The sequence below is a fragment of the Apostichopus japonicus genome, chromosome 1 (assembly GCF_037975245.1).
Source record: "Apostichopus japonicus isolate 1M-3 chromosome 1, ASM3797524v1, whole genome shotgun sequence".
Lineage (NCBI taxonomy): Eukaryota > Metazoa > Echinodermata > Holothuroidea > Aspidochirotida > Stichopodidae > Apostichopus > Apostichopus japonicus.
Genome location: NC_092561.1, coordinates 13,289,319 through 13,309,554, shown reverse-complemented (window position 1 = coordinate 13,309,554; position 20,236 = coordinate 13,289,319). Strand labels below are relative to the sequence as shown.

The 20,236-nt window shown below is 35.5% G+C and overlaps 2 protein-coding genes across 2 annotated transcripts; one reads left to right on the top strand and one right to left on the bottom strand.

Moving 5' to 3' along the window:
* Positions 1 to 758: 758 nt before the first annotated feature.
* On the top strand, positions 759 to 14,468 carry LOC139967939 (uncharacterized). The gene is made up of 18 exons (XM_071972171.1): positions 759 to 884; positions 1,639 to 1,929; positions 2,371 to 2,682; positions 3,010 to 3,324; positions 4,839 to 5,165; positions 5,392 to 5,487; positions 5,689 to 5,710; positions 5,945 to 6,012; positions 6,386 to 6,410; positions 6,904 to 6,968; positions 8,199 to 8,366; positions 9,047 to 9,166; positions 9,418 to 9,593; positions 10,231 to 10,350; positions 11,036 to 11,138; positions 11,406 to 11,484; positions 13,807 to 13,909; positions 14,128 to 14,468. The coding sequence occupies exons 1-18, from the start codon at positions 842 to 844 to the stop codon at positions 14,233 to 14,235; spliced, it is 2,541 nt and encodes an 846-aa protein (XP_071828272.1). The 5' UTR covers positions 759 to 841; the 3' UTR covers positions 14,236 to 14,468.
* A 2,486-nt stretch (positions 14,469 to 16,954) lies between these two features.
* On the bottom strand, positions 16,955 to 17,578 carry LOC139972031 (uncharacterized). Its single transcript, XM_071978901.1, has one exon. It carries the CDS (start codon positions 17,576 to 17,578, stop codon positions 16,955 to 16,957), a length of 624 nt encoding a protein of 207 aa, XP_071835002.1.
* Between the last annotated feature and the right edge of the window lie 2,658 nt (positions 17,579 to 20,236).

Here is a 20,236-nt window from a genome sequence, read left to right as displayed (position 1 = left end):
ACAAAGGGGTATACGAATATACATGATAGCATACTATTATAACAGATCTCTACGTACTTTGGACCTCACTGTTTGTTCTACTTGGCACGTAGCCGTTACAGAAAACTGCGATACGTGCTTGTTATCACGTAAGATTGCCTACGTCAGTTTAAGGCGTTGCTATAAGTGTAATATCAAACTGACGCTGTGTATAAAGACCGTGTAAACAAAGCTGCTGCCAGGGGAGCACAAAGATTAAATATAATCCACATACCTGATAAAAATTGAAAGAGTCGGCGCCTTTATCCGCATCTCCTCTTAATTTGCCTTGGAATTCAGAAAAGTAAAGTTATAGGTATAATAGCCGTTTCTGTGCCCCCAATTAATACACCCAATATATATAAATATAAATATAAATATATATATATATATATATATATATATATATATATATATATATATTTAAATATATAATTGAAATCGTATTGAGTTCGGTAATCCTATATATATATATATATATATACATATATATATATATATACATATATATATATATATATATATATATATATATATATATATATTCCTTTGTCGTTTATTTCCAATTCATTTAACAGTTTGTTCAAAGTATCTCTTTCGAATATTTCAAAAGCACTAAACTGAGTGAAAACACGTTTTGTCAATTGTTGCATTTCGTGAATGCAACCGAAAGCAAAACTTCTTGTCTATTTTAATTGCTCCAAGGCTATCGATCGACTAGGGACTACTTTAGACATATATTTTGAACGTGCTGTTCATACAATAAAGCAATAGCTAACATCGATGTGACGTTAGTGAATCTGTGAAGCCGTGAATTATCAAAATGTATTTTATTTTTATCTTAATAATCATCGCTTCACATAAAGGTTAGTTTCAGCATTGTGACATTTCGATGCGATTTATCGTAATTTGTGGCATTAACAAAATAGTAGGCCTACGTATTTTTGATAGCCCATAATTATGATTCACCGTGTTCTTATTTTAAATAAATGTTACATTATTATTGTGTTTCCATTTTTGAAGTTGGTCTATACCCGTCCCCTTCTTCGTTCTGTTGATAATAAGGTATTGCTTTTCACACTTAGGAATTCTACAACTTACTGCTAGTTACAGCAATTCAACATTGTTATCTATTCCGCTAATACTTTTCGTGTGTTTTTCTTTTTGTAACTAATGTGTATGTTTCTCTTTTTTTAGTCAAAAATATTCTTTATTTACTTTTTCTGTACCGCATGGTTTTGTTTAAAACTGTATTTGGTTTTGTCAATCTTTTCAGGGTGATGATGCAATGGAAAATATTAGTATTTTTAGGAAATATAATTTTAGTTGTGTTTTTGATATCATGGATAGCGCCTGGTTTTTTTCGTCGTTCCATATGTATTTAATATTTCCCTCATTTTTTATTTCATCCATAAGGAGGACGACATTTAGAGCATTTAACAATGAAAAGATCGCAGCGTTCAGAATCATTACGAGTATACTTGATTATTGATTAGGGAACTTTAATGAAACATTTATATATTAACATAATTCAACAACCTTTAAACTTTCAATGTAAAAACTGTAACACTCTACTCATAAGTGAAGTTTAATTCTTTATCACAAATGTTCTTCTCTCAGTGGTATGTGAAGTTAGTGAATGCAAGAACCAAAGCGTCTGGATTCCAATCAACCATTCGCACCAGTTATCTTGCAACATTTCGGTGGCAGAGGCTGGCACGTGGAAAAAAGGCAATAACACGTTCTTGTTTTATGGCTATAGTGACCTACATAGTAATGCGGATAAAACCTATTGGTTAGAAAGAGAAACGTATACTTTGTACTTCGAAAATATTCAACTGGAAGATGAAGGGATATACGAATGTAAAGAAAAGGGACAGTGTATTTCGAGGTTTTGTCTCATAGTAGAAGGTAAATAATTTAAATATTGATTTAAAAGACAAGTACTACTGAAGTCAACTGTTGAGTTACTAATTAATTCCTCACTTTAAGTTCACCTTGACATTTAGCCAGCGTAGAGATAAGACACAGTACAACTTGTGCTGACTATATATTTATGTTAGCAACACTGCAACTGCACCAGTTGGTGGGTGACTGCGTGAGCTGTATATAACAATTACTATATTCAACGTTCACGCGAAATGATGCATTATTTACACACTAAATGATATATTGTGAAGATTGGTAAACAGTATCGTAAGCATCGATTAAATCCATATACATGTTACAAATGAAGTCATAACGCAAATCTTCATTTTTTTTTATTAATATATAACTCAAAAAGATATGTTAAAGTAGAACCATACCACATGTTACAAAGTTTGTAATATTTCTCTTAAAATATTTCTACAGTACCTCCTACTGTGGTTATTTATGTGAACGGACGCTCTACCGATATAATTGTGATCCAAACTGGTGAAAACTACGTTTTTCATTGTAAAGCCATTGGCTCCAAACCAGCTGTTGAACTAACATGGAAAATTGACGGGCTTGTACTAGACATAAATACCACCTTTTTCACGGATACCATGGGCGATGGAACATTCTTGTCCACCAGCTCCTTTGAATATTTTCCATCGACGATACCCCGAAATATTTCCTGTTCAACTTCTGGTCAACAATCGATTGGAACAATTATTGTTGCTGCTGAATTTGTGCCTTACGGTAAGCTGATGTACAATTTGTTTCATTGAGTTAAATACTCAACATTTGAATGGCATCGTTGTGCCAATGAAATTGCTGATTTGGAAAATGTATACTGTATTAAACATATAGTCTAATATTTGAATATAATATATTATAATAAATTTTAAATTAACAAACATTAATTTACTTTTCCAACATTATTTCGTGTACTCCCTAAAACATAAGGCTATTGTCAGAAAGAGCCGCTAATGCCAACGTTTAATAGTATCGGTATTTTCTTATGAATCACTCGTATATTTGTTATTAAACTTCATACTTTTATGCTTACTTTCACTTTTCCCGCAGAAAATCCGAGTCTCCATATCAGTGTTAATGGGGAAAATGCCACTGAAAGTATCAATATTTTAGCAGGTTCTACATTAGAGACATGTTGTTCCTCAAACAACTTGCTTCCTGGATCACGCTTGCAAATTGAAGTGAGGGAAGAAGAGTTTACTGCGTATAAGGCAACTGAAACAAGTCATCAAATGTCAACAAATTGCACTGGAACGGAGTTCTCTTTTGTTGTTAGTGTTTTAACGACAGCAATATGGTGCAAACAAACATCAGAGAAGCCTTCTCAGGAGACTTTGACAGCAACGGTGGATATAGTCCCTCACGGTAACATACTTCATATAATGTTGGAATTACAAAAAAAACTTATGTGCTAGCTAGGTAACATTACGAACATAAACAATTAAAGATTAAATGAATTGGTTTATTGTAAATTTGATTTTCAATTTTTTTTTCATAAGTTTAGTTGTAGAAATCCATGCTACAAAATAATGATAGAGGAAAGGAAGGCGAACGGAACATGAGTTGAATAACCAAATAGAATTACGATATCAAATGTTCAACGTTTAAAAAAGTTATGAAAACAATGCGTTCAGAATGACCCACGAGCCATACATACAAATTACAGAATAGATAATCTTCTTGAAACACGCTATGAAATTAATTTGTAAGGCGCCTCATTAAGACAAAGAAGAATCCGAGGCTTTCTACAATGTCAAAACTAAAATTTAAATTGAATTAAATTTGTTTCATACTTTCTATGACAGTGTTCATATTGTGTTGGACATGACGTAGGTTTCAACTTTGTGAATCTGGCTACACGTAGATGTGTAATTCAACCTGGTGGCATTCACTTGCAATCTTCAGACTAAAGATAACTGTACCCTACGCAAATATACCATTAGACATAGCAGAAACAACAGAAGATTGAATCGTGATTGTGGTAACTGTAGATTGTTTATATCAGCTGTAAGATTGTGTGAAATCCTGTATGATTAAGATTAGGTCTAATGCCACCCGAGAAGGAAAAACAGAAAGAGGCACGCTCGGAAGAAGCCTACAACGAAAATGTTGGTACTATATTTTTTTCAACCACACTGGTTAATTGTTCTGAAAGAAATAGTTGTTCTAGAGCAGGACGCATGTGGGCCTCCGCATTATATGAACTTGCCAGACGTTTCACAATTTAGACAAAACCCTCATATAAAACACATTATAAAGAGAAATAACAAAATGAATTAAACAAAATGGAAAGCGGGAACAATTCCTAGTGTCGGAGGAGAGGGTTAATGAACCTTTTACTTTAGTAACGTTAAAACGTTACATGTCTATAAACAAAGAGCTAAAATGATCAGAAGCGACTCTTTGCGAAGAAACTCTAAGGATACTTTAACACGTTGTATTCGTCGTTGTCAACATATCCTCTAGTCTCAAAAAGGGTTACAACGATATCAATAATTGAGTGACGATTCATTTTTCGTGAATTTCCAAAATGCCTTCCAATGACCTCAAATAACATCAGAAATGCCGCAAACCACCTCACATAAGATATGTCAATTTTATAATTTACAATTTACGAAGGGTATACTTACATAAAATCAAAGAGATTACAAAAAAGAGAGCATTTAAAGCGCTACTGATACGCAGTTTCTAGTATTTATGTCTCTCGATGCCATCAGCTCACTGGTCATTCTTTCCTGTGAGTTAAAAATAGTACGTAACATTACCATAGCAATCTGCTAGAAAGTTTTGCAAGTTCCATTGATTGTTGTTATTCAAATACGAAGGCATGTTACTCTAAAGAAAAAAACAGTAAACCATTTTTTGCACTTCCTCGTCAGTTCTTCCTCACATAGAAATATCGGTACTTGGAAAAAAAGTCACAGAACCTCTTTTATTAACAAAAGGAGAAGCCTTTTCCTTGACTTGCATTGCAAGTGGTGCAAAACCAGCTGCTTTGCTGATGTGGAATATTTCAGAAGGGATAACAATCTTGAGGACGGAGCCAATGGAATGGAGACAAAACGCTGTACTCTCAGGGTTATTTGATACATCGCAAGAACTCGTGTTAAGGCTTAATGGCATCATGGGCAGTGTTATTTGTTGGAATGTTGCCACCATTACTTACCAGGTCAAAACTTACACTGTAACGGTAAAGCTGCTTGAAGGTAAATATTATTTCAAACGATTAACTAAGAAGCTCAGTGAATAGAAAGAGCCACAGAAGTGATGTTATTATGATATTTCCAATTCACAATATAAAATAGACAATGCCTTGAATTTTACATCATTGTCGATTGAATGTTTATATTATACTTAAAATGTCCAAATGTCTAGTTTGCACTTTCAAATTTTAATCTGTATGAATATTACTTGTTAAATATTCTCTTTCAGCCGAACAGTTTAGTACTCTACCGTCAATTTTATCGGCATGTACCGCTTTCGTTTGCCTGCTTGTGGTGTTCCTGACAATTGTTACTGTTTACAAACGTAAGTAATATGCATGTGATCAGAACTGTGTGGAGACATGGATATCCGACGTCTAACTTCATGTTCTCTTGAACGTTTCTATAATATCGTCTCAAATTAGTTGTAGCACGATGTTTGCAAGACTATCCTACTTAAATATATTAAAAAAGCTCATGAAATATTCATGCTTTACCTAATATAATTATTTGATTTCCACTTAAGGAAGAAGAGCATCCAGGGTGAGGTAAGACTGTCTTAATTTTCAAAATAAGCTGAGAATGCACTTTTTATTTCTGTGAAATTATTTAACATCTTCTTGTCGTGCATTTCTTCATCTTTTGGTTAGGTCATAAGCCTGACTTTTATTTCATAGTACATTGAATCCAAGCTTATCTTAATTTTGCTTTCCTGTATTTTCCTTCGTTTCATGTTAAATAATGTTTGTTAAATAAAACAAATGTCTTTGCTCGTTCTATAGGGAACATGAGTATGCTCGAACCATCGCATCGCACGTTATGTGTACCAATGACAAACTTGATCGGTCAGGTAACTATTAAAATATGATAATTGTTGTCATCATCTTCAGATCGTTTAACTTACCAGTTGTTACATCACTTATTTAGAATTTCATCAAATGAATGTACTTATCGTAACGAAAATAATACATGAGAACACTAGTGTTATGAAAAAGACAATCGGGGTTTTGACAATGCTTGTATACAAGGAAAATATTAGTGTACATTTATAACACCTCAAGAGATTCTCTAACATGACAGAACGTCGCTATTTAATTACATCAAATTTTTCATCTCCAACATACAATATTTTACACAGTATCTTCAAACGAAAGACATAACTACGATAACCATATATTTTCACAAAATGTATGTTTATTTAAACAATTTTGTATTTCTTCCAGAAGGAGGCAATAAATCCTCTCCCAGGTATCGATATTCGCTTTTTTTTTTTGTTTTTTTTTTAAGAGTATGTGTATAAACTTAGTATAACTTCATATTCTATAGTTTATTATTTACTGTGGTACTGTATGTTCAAATTAGCAGAGATGACTAAATTGGTTCAATATGGAGGCACATACATCAAGGGGCAATGAAACATGCAATTTTGGTTTGCGGGGCAAACCACACATTAAGTAACTTAAATTTTCCAAAACAAAATAGATCCTCTTTACATTCCGTACCATGAATGTGTTGTAACAAAAGAACAAAGTTATTTTTTTTCTTCTTCACTTTTAACAGGGAAGCTCTCTGAATCCACTGCTTCGGAGCTCATGGCTTACCATACATGACTATATCTTAAAATCAATATCTTTTAAATTAAATTTCATAATCTTTATTACGTATTCTTCTGTTAATGCTTGGAAATATTAACCATGATAAACGTGAACTTAACAGTTGGATCCATACCTATTGCTTACAGATTGAAACTTCCCGAAGTACCTTCCAATGAGCATACAACGGTAGCCCTTGTGAATGCAGATGAAGGTGAGAACAAAGTGACTGGTTTCAGTTCTTTTAGTTATGAAAGTACAAAATTTAATTTAGTTTCCATTTTCATACGCAACATCATTCATAATGCAATGAAAAGATCGTATTTCATGTATCTTAATTTGTTATAACTATAATTACTGCAAGTTAAGAAAGAAATTATCATTTAATATTAGGTTTCTTCTTTTGTTTTGTTGTTTTCCTTTTTCTTCTCTTCCTGATAAAAAATTTTAGGAAACTTTTGAGTTACCATTTTCATATTGCAAAATAATCTTTTTGTCAATATGTATTAATATTAATGGTATTTGATGGTGATCAACATCACAGTGACATGAACATCATCTTACATCTAGTTAAATATTCCAATACGTTTAGCCGAGACATCCTATGTTAAGTTGGGGTTGAAAACTCGTATAGCCTTCTTACATGGAAAGCAGGACAACGTAACAGCCTGTGTAATACTGATAGTTTCCTGTTTTTTTTTTTTCAGTTGTATCCTTTTATAGCAACTCTGAAAAGCATTAGCATCTAATGTTTGTATTAACTGTTTACTCTTCTAGAAGTAATGACATACTGCTCCAATATAATTGAATACATTTTCGGAATATTTTCACACTGCATGTTCTGCGTGGTACGTAAAGACTACATATCCTCTAAAGTCTAGATAACACCACGAACGTTTTTATAATTCTTCAGTAAAGGTTCTAGAGAAGAGGACAACACAAGTTTTCTTTCAAATTTTTAAAGTAACATTTTTTCGAAACTCTCGAAAATTTCGAAACTCTCAACAATTGCAATTAGCAGTAATGTATCAATTGTGGCAGATGCCCGACTGCACCCTATAACGTGGCAGTAGAAATTATTCTACTGGCATACTTGTTCCACCCTGCATGGCAGAAGATTAGGTTATATGACAAGTAAGCATAGTTGGTATTCAATAACATAAGCAATAACCATGGATAATCAACCGAGTTATTACTCAAATACAAATATTCTTATGATACTTATCAAAAGTAATTCTAAGCTCCCTAAAGCTCCGCAAGAGCGACGTGTTATTGACCATGGTTCGTTACACTCCGTAAGGTGATGTGCATATCATTTGCCTTTTAGGTCTAATTGGTTTTAATTCAGCATTGGTTTATCCATAGGTTTCCATGAAAAGCATTTCAAGTCTCGTGTTCAACTGATACAACTACATAATTTGTTTATTTACTTGCATTCCTGAAGTTCATTACTATTCGAGACCAACAGAAAGCCGTCTGCACACAAACGTATTCCCTAGAGAACACTTGAGTTTAGTACTACCATTACACACCGGTGGACAGATTACGAGATGGATGGGAAACCTTATCACATGTGCGGGAAAAGAGAGTGTGGTGGTAACAACGCAAAGTGGCAAGAATCGTTTCGTTCTTTGGATTTTCGTTTTTTCATACTCATTCCAAAGTAATATACTTATAGTTAGACACACGGGACACGTTGTTTAGGCGTAATGTGCAATTGTCAATATGGGTAGGTGTTCGTGTGTGTGTATGAATAAAATTCAATATTATGTATTTGTGCTGTAATGGGCACATATATTGGTTGCAAGAGTCTAGTATCCAAGGTTTACGCTAGAGAGGAAACAGTTTGTGCTGTAAGAATATGCTGAACTTCTTTGGTCACAATTATAGCAATGCAAATATTGTTTGAGGTGATATGTTTACGGGCAATTGATCCTTCGTCGAAGTGGAATCACATGAGAGCCTACGCGGTGAGAAAAAAAAGTACTGCAAATGAAATCAACTTACCAATTAATATTGTTTTAAGTCTAAGCTCATTCGTACGATCACAAAGGGAGGGAGGTTAACGGAGAAAACAGAACCACTTTCTTACTTATTAACAAATTAATTAGTGAAATTATACATCTTTGAAGTAATCAAATTAAGGCCACAGTTCTTCTGCTTCTGGCAAAGATAATTTTATTATAACAAGAAGATTCATCATTAAATTTTTCACTAACGCATCTGTACATCTTATGTAAGCCATTCGTTAATTAAAGTTGTTCTGATTGTCTTATATGTCTTCTTATATAGAATTAACAGATGTGTCTGAAATGGAAAGACTTTTCAATTGGGAGGACTACGTAAAAAACGTCATCGAGTTGCAAGAGCACGCTGGTGTGTTGCGTGCCATTGGTGTTGCCATTGACGAGGGTAAAAATAGATACTTCAGATCAGTAATTAGAATTTTAATTGTTTTCCTCTTAAACAAAAACAATTTAAATACTTGATAATTAACTATTAACACTATTTTAAATACTTGATAATTAAAGACCTGTTGTGGAAAGAGGCGTATGTGGAAGGACACGAATTTGTCAGTGTTAACCGTATTTATTACAGATTGTTAACATTTGACCTTTAAATGATTACTTCTTGAATCCTATAGTATTTCCCTTGATCTTTAGGACAATTATTTTTGCTACAAGAATACGTTTCAAGTGGTTCTCTGGAAGCCTATTTGGAAAGAGAAGTTAAACAGTTGTTGGTAGAGGACACAATATGCATGATGTCATTTTCATCTGAGATCATCGATTTTCTTCATCAGACCCTCTGTGGTCTAGAATTTCTTGTTGCCCACGGGGTACGTGGTATGATAGTTTGCAGAACGAGTTGTTGCTTCCCACTTATTATACGCCGTGTAAATTGATCATTGTAGCTGTTATAATCTCTCTACCATAACTCTATATCAATGCATGATGATAGTATACGTACATCTCTTCCTTCTGATAATCTGCTCGTTAGTTACAGATTGTAAATCTACGATATGTGTCACGGTCAATAATGTTCTTCGCATGTGATACACGTATTGAGTACTAAAGATATGGGGGTAAAAACTTCTACCATTAGTATCAAAATTACATGAACTTGAACTGGATGATAGATAACGAGTGCAATAACTTATTCATGTTAGTAGAATTCCAAGAAGTTTATGTGTTATATATATATATATATATATATATATATATATATATATATATATATATATATATATATATATATATATATATATATATATATATATATATATATATAATATATAATATATATTTTTATGTATATATACAATATATATATATATATATATATATATATATATATAATATATATATATATATACAATATGAGAACGAACGTTGCGAATCGTTAATTTAATCGTACCTTAAATTTTTACAGTTGTAAGTTTAAGAAACCTCGTTTGCTTTTTCTTGTTTCTACAGTTTGCTCACCCTGGGCTCAGCTTAAAAAAAGTGCTACTGAATCGTCAGAAAACATGCAAATTGTATGATTTTTGTCTCAGGGATGATGCCCAGAGGAGAGTTTTGTTCCTAAAGGCTAAGGTATTATATCCTGGATTAATGTAAGACTGAAGCAAAGCTATACAGACCGCATCAATATGGAGACAGTGATGCATAGAAGCACTGAACTGTAGAATAAAATTAACATTTCCGTATCACAAAATGCAATAAGAAATGTTATAGCATTTGTAATACAAGCGAAGCATTGGACAGAATGTTACCCACTTTCATAACTAAGCATTTGCTTATAAATTGATCAGTGATATGTTGTTTTTGTACTGTTTTATAAAGGCCTAAGAGACAAATGACGGGTACAACACACTCGATTATTTCCTAACTACGGATATTGTCTCCCTACCACAATTAGTCCAGAGTTTTGCTTTCATTTCCTGTTTGCTTAATAACAAAATAGGTATGAAGTAGTTTGTTACAAGAAAATTCCCATGTTGTTCACTCGATGAAATGAACGAGAATATTAGTACAAGTCAGTTCCTTATACACAACTGAAAAATACATATAAATCTCAACACAACATTCTGCTCTTGAAGTCATTATGTCGATGTTGCCTCGGGCCATTGACATTAGGTTTCAGGTCCCTAGGCAAAACGTGTGCAATTCAAACTTGATAAAGATATAAAGGTATATCCGACAATGATACGTTTTTGACAGAATTGCGTAGTGGCAAGTCTTATTACGATAATATATTTTAATTTCTGTTCTTTCCTAGTGCTCACTTTGCCTTCCAGCAGAATCGCATGCAAGAAATGAATACACTTTTGCGAGTGACGAATGGTCTGCAGGCTTTTTTACCTGGAAATTGTTCATGACTGGTAAATGAATTCACCTAACGTTTTATGTAGCAGATTTCAAAGTTCCTTCCTTTGTAAAGAAGGTAACTTCCTCACATTTCCCTGGAAGAAAATTTTTATCTCAAATTCTAAAATATTGAAGTATTCTCGATCGTGAAGGATGCGAATTGCAAAGATATGCCATATGATGGAATTCTCAAAAGCACTCCCTTAAATAATACAACTATGATTTTCATTTTCTACTAATATTTGTATTCTAATAAAGAATATCTTTTGTTTTATATGCAGTGGATCCTTACCAAAGCTCAGAAATACCCTACGTCACTGATTGCATTGTTCAAAAGCCACGGTGTTGTACAGACGAATTGTATGTATTCTGTAAACTTACTTTCAGTGCTCGCAAATGGTCGTATCAGAGACGTAACTTAAGCAGCCTTAAGTTGAATCAATTCCGATGTGAAGCTATCCAAAAATCCCATATTATTGTAGTTTCTTATCCTACTAGTTCAATTTTAAGTTTTGAGACCACTTGTTTTTATTATGCAAGTAGTAGCTTGGCTACTGATATTAATGTGTATCGGCCAAACGTATTATTTGGCGGAAAACTTGTATATTAGTTTGCTCAATCATATTAGGTTCAGTAATGCCCTGATGCTTTGGTTCGAAACCACTTCTCCCAAATTATTGGTTGCTAACCTGCGAAAATAGGTCGCCACACTGCTACGAGGAGTCGCGAGAAATAAACAATCGGTAAGAAATTGTTCGGACGAACGTCACAGAGTAAACTTCCTTCTTGTCAATGATGTCTCAGTATCATATGACTGTGATATCCCACTGTATTGATGTGACTTACCTAGAAGTTTTGATGTGAGTCAAATTAAGGATCTAACCGTTACGTTACAATGGCTGTTTCAATATCTCTCTCTCTCACTGTAAAATAATACAAAACTACCGCCCATGTAACAATATAAAGCTGCTGAGTGCACCAAATATCAGCTTCCTGGTTGTATACGTTCTTTTTATTCCTAGAAATTGAATCACCTGGAAGTTTAAATCATGTTCAATTTCATGGAATAGTGAAGTCACATAATGGGTCGCTAAGGGAAGCTGGAATTACCAGGAAAATATGGAATCAAATGCAACACCTACAATAAACAAACTATTACTGTCATAGTATTATATTCAACTCTATTAAAACGGTTGAGATATATGCAATATTCATTCAATTCTTGTTAGTCAACCAGTCAATGGTAATTCTATTAAATTAAAATACTTATAACTGAAAACACAATGATTCGATTCCGATTTCGTTAGTCAATTAACGGTTTCTTTGCATATTCTCATCGACGAGAATATATCTGACGTTGCAGCAACAGTTCTGTTTTGATCATTAAAAACTACGAAGTTCCTAAGAAGCGTTGTAGAAACAGAAGTAAGAAGACAGTTCCACCCAGAGTTCTGACCCTAAATCTAAGACAGTATAATGTATGGTGTACTTTCAGATTCAGATTCTCTTTATTGCTTCCCAAGCTGGGCAATTGATTGCTCACAATATAAAACATACGTTCAGTACATAAAATACACAAATACACAAATATACAAAATATATCAGACTTTCAAATACTAAGACATAAGACATAAAACAAAGCTGGCAAGATACGTAAAATGATAAAATACAAAATACAGTAAAACAGCACCAGAGATACTTGTGAAACAATGGCTTGCACAATGAGCAAGATTACTGACCTAACGAGTAAAAGGTGCATTATGAAGTTTAATACAACGAGGGATAAAGGAGGATTTGTAACGATTCGTAACGGCAAGGGCTAGTCTCATCCGCCCACTGCGGGGTATTATTGCACTTTCCAAATTAATGTGTAGAGGGTGGCTACTGTTGTTGAGAACCCAAGCAAGTTTATTTTAAAGTGAAGATGATATGAGGTGTTCACTGACTGCTGACGTTCGCCTAGGATGCGACTGACTTGGCTTATAATAGAATCTATCCGTTTTCTGTCGGTACCATTGACATTACCTCCCCAACAATTAATGCAATATGACCACACACTGAAAATCACAGAATTGTAGAAAATAGAAAGAATGTTTCTTCTGATGTTGAAGGTGTTCAATTTTCGCAAGCAATAGAGTCTTGGATTGATCCGTCTTACCAAATAATCAATGTAGTCATGCCAATTCAGCTGATCATCCAAAACTACGCCAAGGTACTTATAGGACGAGACACGGTTTACAGCCAGGTCTTTCATAACAGCAGGAGGAGGTTCATGATCTCCTTTCCTAAAATCAATCACCATTTCCTTTGTCTTCTCCACGTTAAGCTCAAGGAAATTTTGATCACAATAGTCTACAAACCAATTTATTTGAGACAAATATTCACCTTCATCATCTCTTGTAATCAAACCCACTAATGCAGTATCATCAGCAAATTTAATTAGAGGGCAGCTGTCATGTGATGATCTAGCATCTGAAGTATAAACAGTGAATAAAAACGGGGCAAGAACATTTCCCTGTGCTGCACCAGTGCTCGAAACTAATGTGTTGGACACACAGTTGGACTGGTTGATCCTAACATACTGCGACCGATTAGTGAGATAATCGAATAACCATGTGACCAGGTTATGCGGGACGTTCATATTTAGCAACTTATGTACCAAAACTTTATTTTATGTTACAGGTATGTTTCCATACAAAGAAGTCTGTGCCTGGAACCAGCATCGAGAATGTCAATCAAAGACCTGCGGAATGCTATAAACAATGTAGGAGAAGGTTTGGAAAAGGTAGGACAAATGTCTTCTTTCGGATATTTTCTTTTGCTTTAAACTGTATTGATGGTACTATTTACTGAAATGTTGAAACGGTATTTCTTCACACATATTTCAAAGTTACAAATTATGGTTGCCTTTAAATAATAACTAGAAGTTTTAAGTTTCATTTGTAAAATATATTTACCACTTTCATATCATTGCTAAGTTTTTTCATCGATACTTTGTTTAAGCATCTCGCCGAAAACATCCTAAAGAAACCAGACCCTGGAACAAAAATGGATACCGTCGATGAACACTACGTTCCAATGAAACGAACAACGACAAGCAATACTCTATAGAATCCATGAAATCATGGTTGCGATATTCGAATACAGCCCGCTAGACTTGTGATTAATTTGAGGATATTATACATGCAGTCAATTAAAGTTTCTATTATTTTTCTCCTTGAATTTGATATGTGATCTGTTTTTGTGACGGACATTTTTAAACATAACATCACCGTCTTATAGGTCTTCGTAACCTTATCGACTGTTCCGATCACTTCACCTTTTTTGTACAACAATATGTATATATATATATATATATATATATATATATATATATATATATATATATATATATATATATATATATATATATATATATATATATATATTCACGACGCCGGTTTAACAGCATTTTCTGTTTATATTAGGAGACAGTTTCTCCTGAAAATTCACGTCTCATATAAGACCCCCTCATCCCACTCCCATTTTATCATGGTATATAATAACTGAGGGACAACATTTACGAACAACTTTAAAAGTGTCCGGGGAAAACACAAGTTACTGGAAATTTCGGACAGAATAAAACAGATTATGGGGACGTATGGGGATGAAAGATTGTACCACACTTATTAAGATAAGATAAATTATTGGTACTTGCAAGTTCAGATCCTTTATTGGAACGTGAAGGTTGAGGAGAGATCAGTTTGATTTCATTTACCTTAATATTATCTTGAAATGATACGTACGCCAATTGTTTTGAGTTTGATACTAGGATAAAGTGGACTCGTTTTTAGGTTACAATAGTTACAGATATTAGACTGCAGTAGACAACTGAGTTCTTCAGAATTTTTGATCTGCATAGGCATCAAAGTTACGTATCTTAAGATAAAAATCTATCTTGAGAGTGATTGTGGATTTCAAACACACAAAAAACATAAAAAATATATATCTATCACATTGCTTTTTAATGTGGAAAAGAGTACGTTGCACATAAAGTTAAGTACCGGTACTTATAGTTGACCTCAAGCGGAAACATACCATGTACGTACCAGGTATGGGTTAAATGAAGTCATCGTTCACGTGTGTTATAAATCTTCGTTTAGAACATTTTTTTTTCGGTTCGCACGATGTATTAACCAGTCAATAAAAATGTTACTCTATCATATACAACAATATGATAGACATGCACTGTTTTCGTACATATTATAAGACTGTTCACCTGGATTAAAATGTAAACGCAACGCCCGTCTTGGTTGCACTATTGACAGTTACGTATGTCAAAGTTATGTTTGGCCAAAGAGTCCCAAAAACGTGAATCCGACCAATGTGGCGTTATTTGTTATACGGCTTTTGCAGAAAGTATTGCGAAACTAATTGTGAGCAGCTTAACCAGTAAAACTCAATTAACTCTTGGGATTTATTTTCCCGTAACCTTACCGTTAGTTTAATGATAATATTCTTCGAATAATAATTACCTTGAACGAAAGTGATTACACTACTAATAATGAATACCGTGCATTATACAGAAGCATATGCTTTAGCGAATATTTCTTATTACACTGTGCCTTCTGAAGAGTCTTCTAAAGTAAGGCAAAACGGGAAAAACAAGTATATTTAAATTATTAATTATTTTCCTTTCAATGAACCTTCTTGTTCCAAAGCGTTGTGGATGTCATATGGAAAACTGAAAAAAGGGAATTATGTAAATTTGAAACGTTTATGTATTCCTACACCCCACGTGATTAGAGAAATGTGACAAATTCATATTGTTTATTGCTTTAACTTACAGTACTGAAAGTAAGCGTTTCATTGTGGAAGAGCATTGATTCCAACGTATCGGATGATCGAATCATCATCTTGCGAAATGAACTACAAAGGTTCCAGTAGTACGAAATTCTTGAGTTCCCACATATGTTTATTTTTTAACGTTTCTTATGAACATTTCAAATATTGGCATATTATTGTCAATCAAATATCTCACAATTAAAAAGAAAACGTGTTTAATTTTCTGTTTGTCATTACTGTTTTTTGCGTTTTGTGAAGTATTTCTTAGAGGGAACGATAAATGGTTACCATATGTATGGGTATGAAAAACAATAGGATACAAATCAAATTTAAAAAAAATAACACTATAACATCGCGTCACATCGTCCTTGTCACATAAACATGGTTATCTCAAAATCGTTGCTCAGGAAGTATGGTATCTTTTACGAACAATTGTACAATTTATTTTAAAATAGAAAGGCCAATAACATGAGTTTTCAAATATTTGGATTTCGAAGGGAGCCCAGTATGCCGGTCTCAGTTTTTTTTTCCGTTCAATGATACGTTTCTCATCACACACTTGCGGGAACTCTCGTAAGATAATACTGATAAAGAAGTTACCATTGAACGCGAGGAAGGTTCGTCTAGTTATCGCTTCCATGCCATGAAAGACACAGGGTCCGATTTTTCCCGAAGACCATTTTCACAGGCGAAACAGTAGGTACTGTCGCACTTTACTGAGTCGAATCTGCCTGCCTTTTTAATAAATTTATGATACTATTGTATCGATATATTTTCCGTACCTCTTAATAATAATAATAATAATTTATTTTGTAAAGCGTAAAATCCACAAAAGTGCTCTAAAACGCTATGTAACAGCAAATAAGAAATACAAAAATATGACACAAAATATGTAGTAAAAAATGCAGAATTAAATACAATATAAATGAGTATGAAAAAAAAAAAAAACAACAAAAAAAACATGCACGTTTGAGTATTGCACATGAAAGAAATTTAAATACATAGTTTAAAAATTGCAGTAATGCTGTCTAAAAAGGAAAGTTTTCAGCTTTGATTTAAAGGTCGTGAGAGTAGGAACAGTTTTCAGTTCAGCTGGCAGCTCATTCCAGAGGCGTGGCCCAGCCACGCAAAAAGCTCTGTTCCCATAGCTGTTTGTTTTGGTGATCGGAACCTCCAGACGACTATGACCAGCAGAACGTAGGGCTCTTGTTGGCTGATAAAGACGGATCAGATCTTGCAGGTATGGAGGTGCCATGTTGTTCTGGCACTTGAACACAAGAAGAAGGACTTTGAACCTAATCCGCTGTGATACTGGCAGCCAATGAAGTTCATGCAATATTGGGGTAATATGATTAGATGTTCTTGTTAGTGTAACGATCCTTGCTGCTATGTTTTGGAGCCTTTGCAGTCGTTTTATTTGTTTAACTGGTAGTCCACAGAAAAGTGCATTGCAGTAATCCAGTTTAGATGTTATGAAAGCATGGATTAACTGCTCTGTGGCTTCTCTGGTGAGGTATTTTCGTATTCTTCCGATGTTGTAGAGATGGTACTGAGCAGACCGACACACAGATGTTATATGGTCTTCCATAGAGGCATGTTTGTCCATTATGACACCGATGCTCTTTGCCATATCACTAGGCTCCACCTGATGGTCACCAATAATGATGCTTGGACACTCTATCTTCCTGGCCAGATGCTTTGATGATATTAGAAGCACCTCAGTCATTCATTTTCAGGCATTTGTGTGACATCCATTGCCGAACTGAGGCTATGCACTTCTCTAGACGGTGCACAGTGATAGAAATGTCATTGGGATGGAACATAAGATAGAGACTCGAGTCGTCTGCATAGAAGTGATAGTCCATGTCCTGCGAGCGAAGGAGCTGACCCAGTGAAGACGTGTATACCGTAAAGAGCACAGGCCCCAGGACCGAACCCTGGGGCACGCCACATTCTAACGTCTGAGGGTCAGAAGAATCCTTTCCCAGACACACAATCTGTTGGCGATCACTGAGGTATGATGTCATCCACTTTAAGGCGCTACTTTTAACACCAAGGTCACTGAGTGTACTAAGAAGCTGGCGGTGGTCGACCGTATCAAAAGCGGCCGAAAGATCTAACAGAACCATCAGGCACGCTTTCTGACCTCCAAGAGCTACCATCACATCATTCTGAATGCGCACGAGGGCAGTCTCGGTGCTGTGGTGTTTCCTGTAGGCAGATTGATGAGTCTCCTGTAGACCATTGTGTTCAAGATAGGATGTGAGACGGGATGACACAACTTTTTCTAGAATCTTTGAAACAAATGGAAGGTTTGACACTGGCCTATAATTTGAGAGAACGGTAGGATCCAGCGAGGGTTTCTTGATGAGTGGCGTCACATGGGCGAGCTTGAAAGCGGATGGTACATCGCCAGTTATGAGGGAGTTGTTCACAATAGTGCTGATAACTGGCAAGAGAGGTGTCACACACTGTTTAAGGAGATTTGTAGGCAGCGGATCAAGGCCACAGCTCTTAGACGGGGAGGCCATTATGATCCGCTTCAGTTCATCCTCTGTAGCTGGCTCCCACATATCTAGTGCACAAGATGGCGGTTTCTGCACTGTCAATGAGAAGGATTTTGACTTCCCTTCACTGACTATACTGGCTCTAATTCTGGTGATCTTGTCAATGAAAAATGTGCTAAACTCATGCACAAGGTCCTTAGAATCCTTGTCGGGGGGTAATGTTGGTGTTGCCTTCCTACCAAGGAGATTGCTAACAACAGAAAAGAGCTTCTTGGAGTCACCGCTATTTTCAGAGATGATGTTGTGGAAGTGACTTGACTTTGCTTCTGCTATCATGATGTTAACTTTTCGCTTAGCTTCGATGAACATATCTCTGTGCACAGTAAGCCTGGTCTTTCGCCACAGCCGCTCACACTGCCTCCGCTGCTGCTTGGCCTCTCTTATCAGAGCCGTATACCAGTCTGGCTGTGAACGCACCGGGACGCGTCTGGTCTTCTTTGGGGCATGACTGTCCACGATGGAAGATAGGACAGAGTTATACAGACTGATGGCATTGTCTGCTGCAGTGTCACTTGAAATTGAAGCAAGAGATGAGGCACTAATATCACAGATGAAGCTGTCAGGCTGGATGGCCTTTGTCCTTCTGTAGGTGATTACCTGTGTTTTAGGCATAAGGCAGTGTAGGGGTAGCACACAGAACACAGGGTAATGATCAGAGAGACATTTATCCTCAACAGCAACACGTGGCACAATGTTATCCATGTTCCTGGTCAGTACCAAATCCAGCGTGTGCCCACCACGATGCGTAGCCCCAGTCACATGTTGAGTCATTCCAAGTGACTCCACTAAAGAAATGAACTCCGCTCCCTCCTTATCTGCTGGCTTGTCAATGTGTAGATTAAAGTCTCCAAGGACAAGGAGAATACCGGTGGATATGACGAGAAGTTCAAAATAAGCAGTTATTTCCTCCATAAAAGTTCTAAAGTTGTTACCATTTGTCTTTGATGGTGGTGGCCTGTAGATGGTCACTAGGCGCACAGGAGGAGTAGTCTGCATCACACATTCCAGGCACTCAAATGATTGGTAACTATTAGATGTATTGGGTACCAATAAGATAGAGTCTCTGTGCATGACAGCAATGCCCCCTCCTCTACCTTTCCTGGGGACATGCTTCACATGATAACCTGGTGGCTTTAGCTCTGCCAGAATGACCTCATCTCGCTCATCACCTTTAAGCCATGTTTCAGTAATAACACATGCATCCAAAGCATTGTCCATGGTGAAATCACAAAGTTCTGTAGCTTTGTTGCACACGGAGCAAGGGTTAATCAGGCAGAGTTTCAATGGCATAGAGTTAGTAGAGAAGGAACCAATCAGCTGATCTGTGTTGTTGTTGTTGTTTTCGTCCGGCCCTGGACGACCTTGACCCCTGACCAGGCTGATCAGGTTATCATAGTTGGCTGAGCGTTGTTTAATCACTTGTCTGGCCAGTGTGTTTTTCAGTCTCACAGGTATTCTTCTCCTTTTAATCCCCTTTGTGCCCCGGCTGGTTGGCTTAACAGCACTTATTCCATTTCTTTTGAGAGTGTTGTAGACTTGGAGCGGTAGCCGCAGCAAAGGCTTGGTCAATGATCCACGGATACTAAGCAGTTGTGCACTAGTATACTTAAGCATGTTAGAAACCAGTCAACTGTGACAGAATCGAAGACGTATAACTTGAAGAAAACCACATAAATATGCACTTTCTAGTCCGTCAAATTGCTAAATGATGGTATGTACAG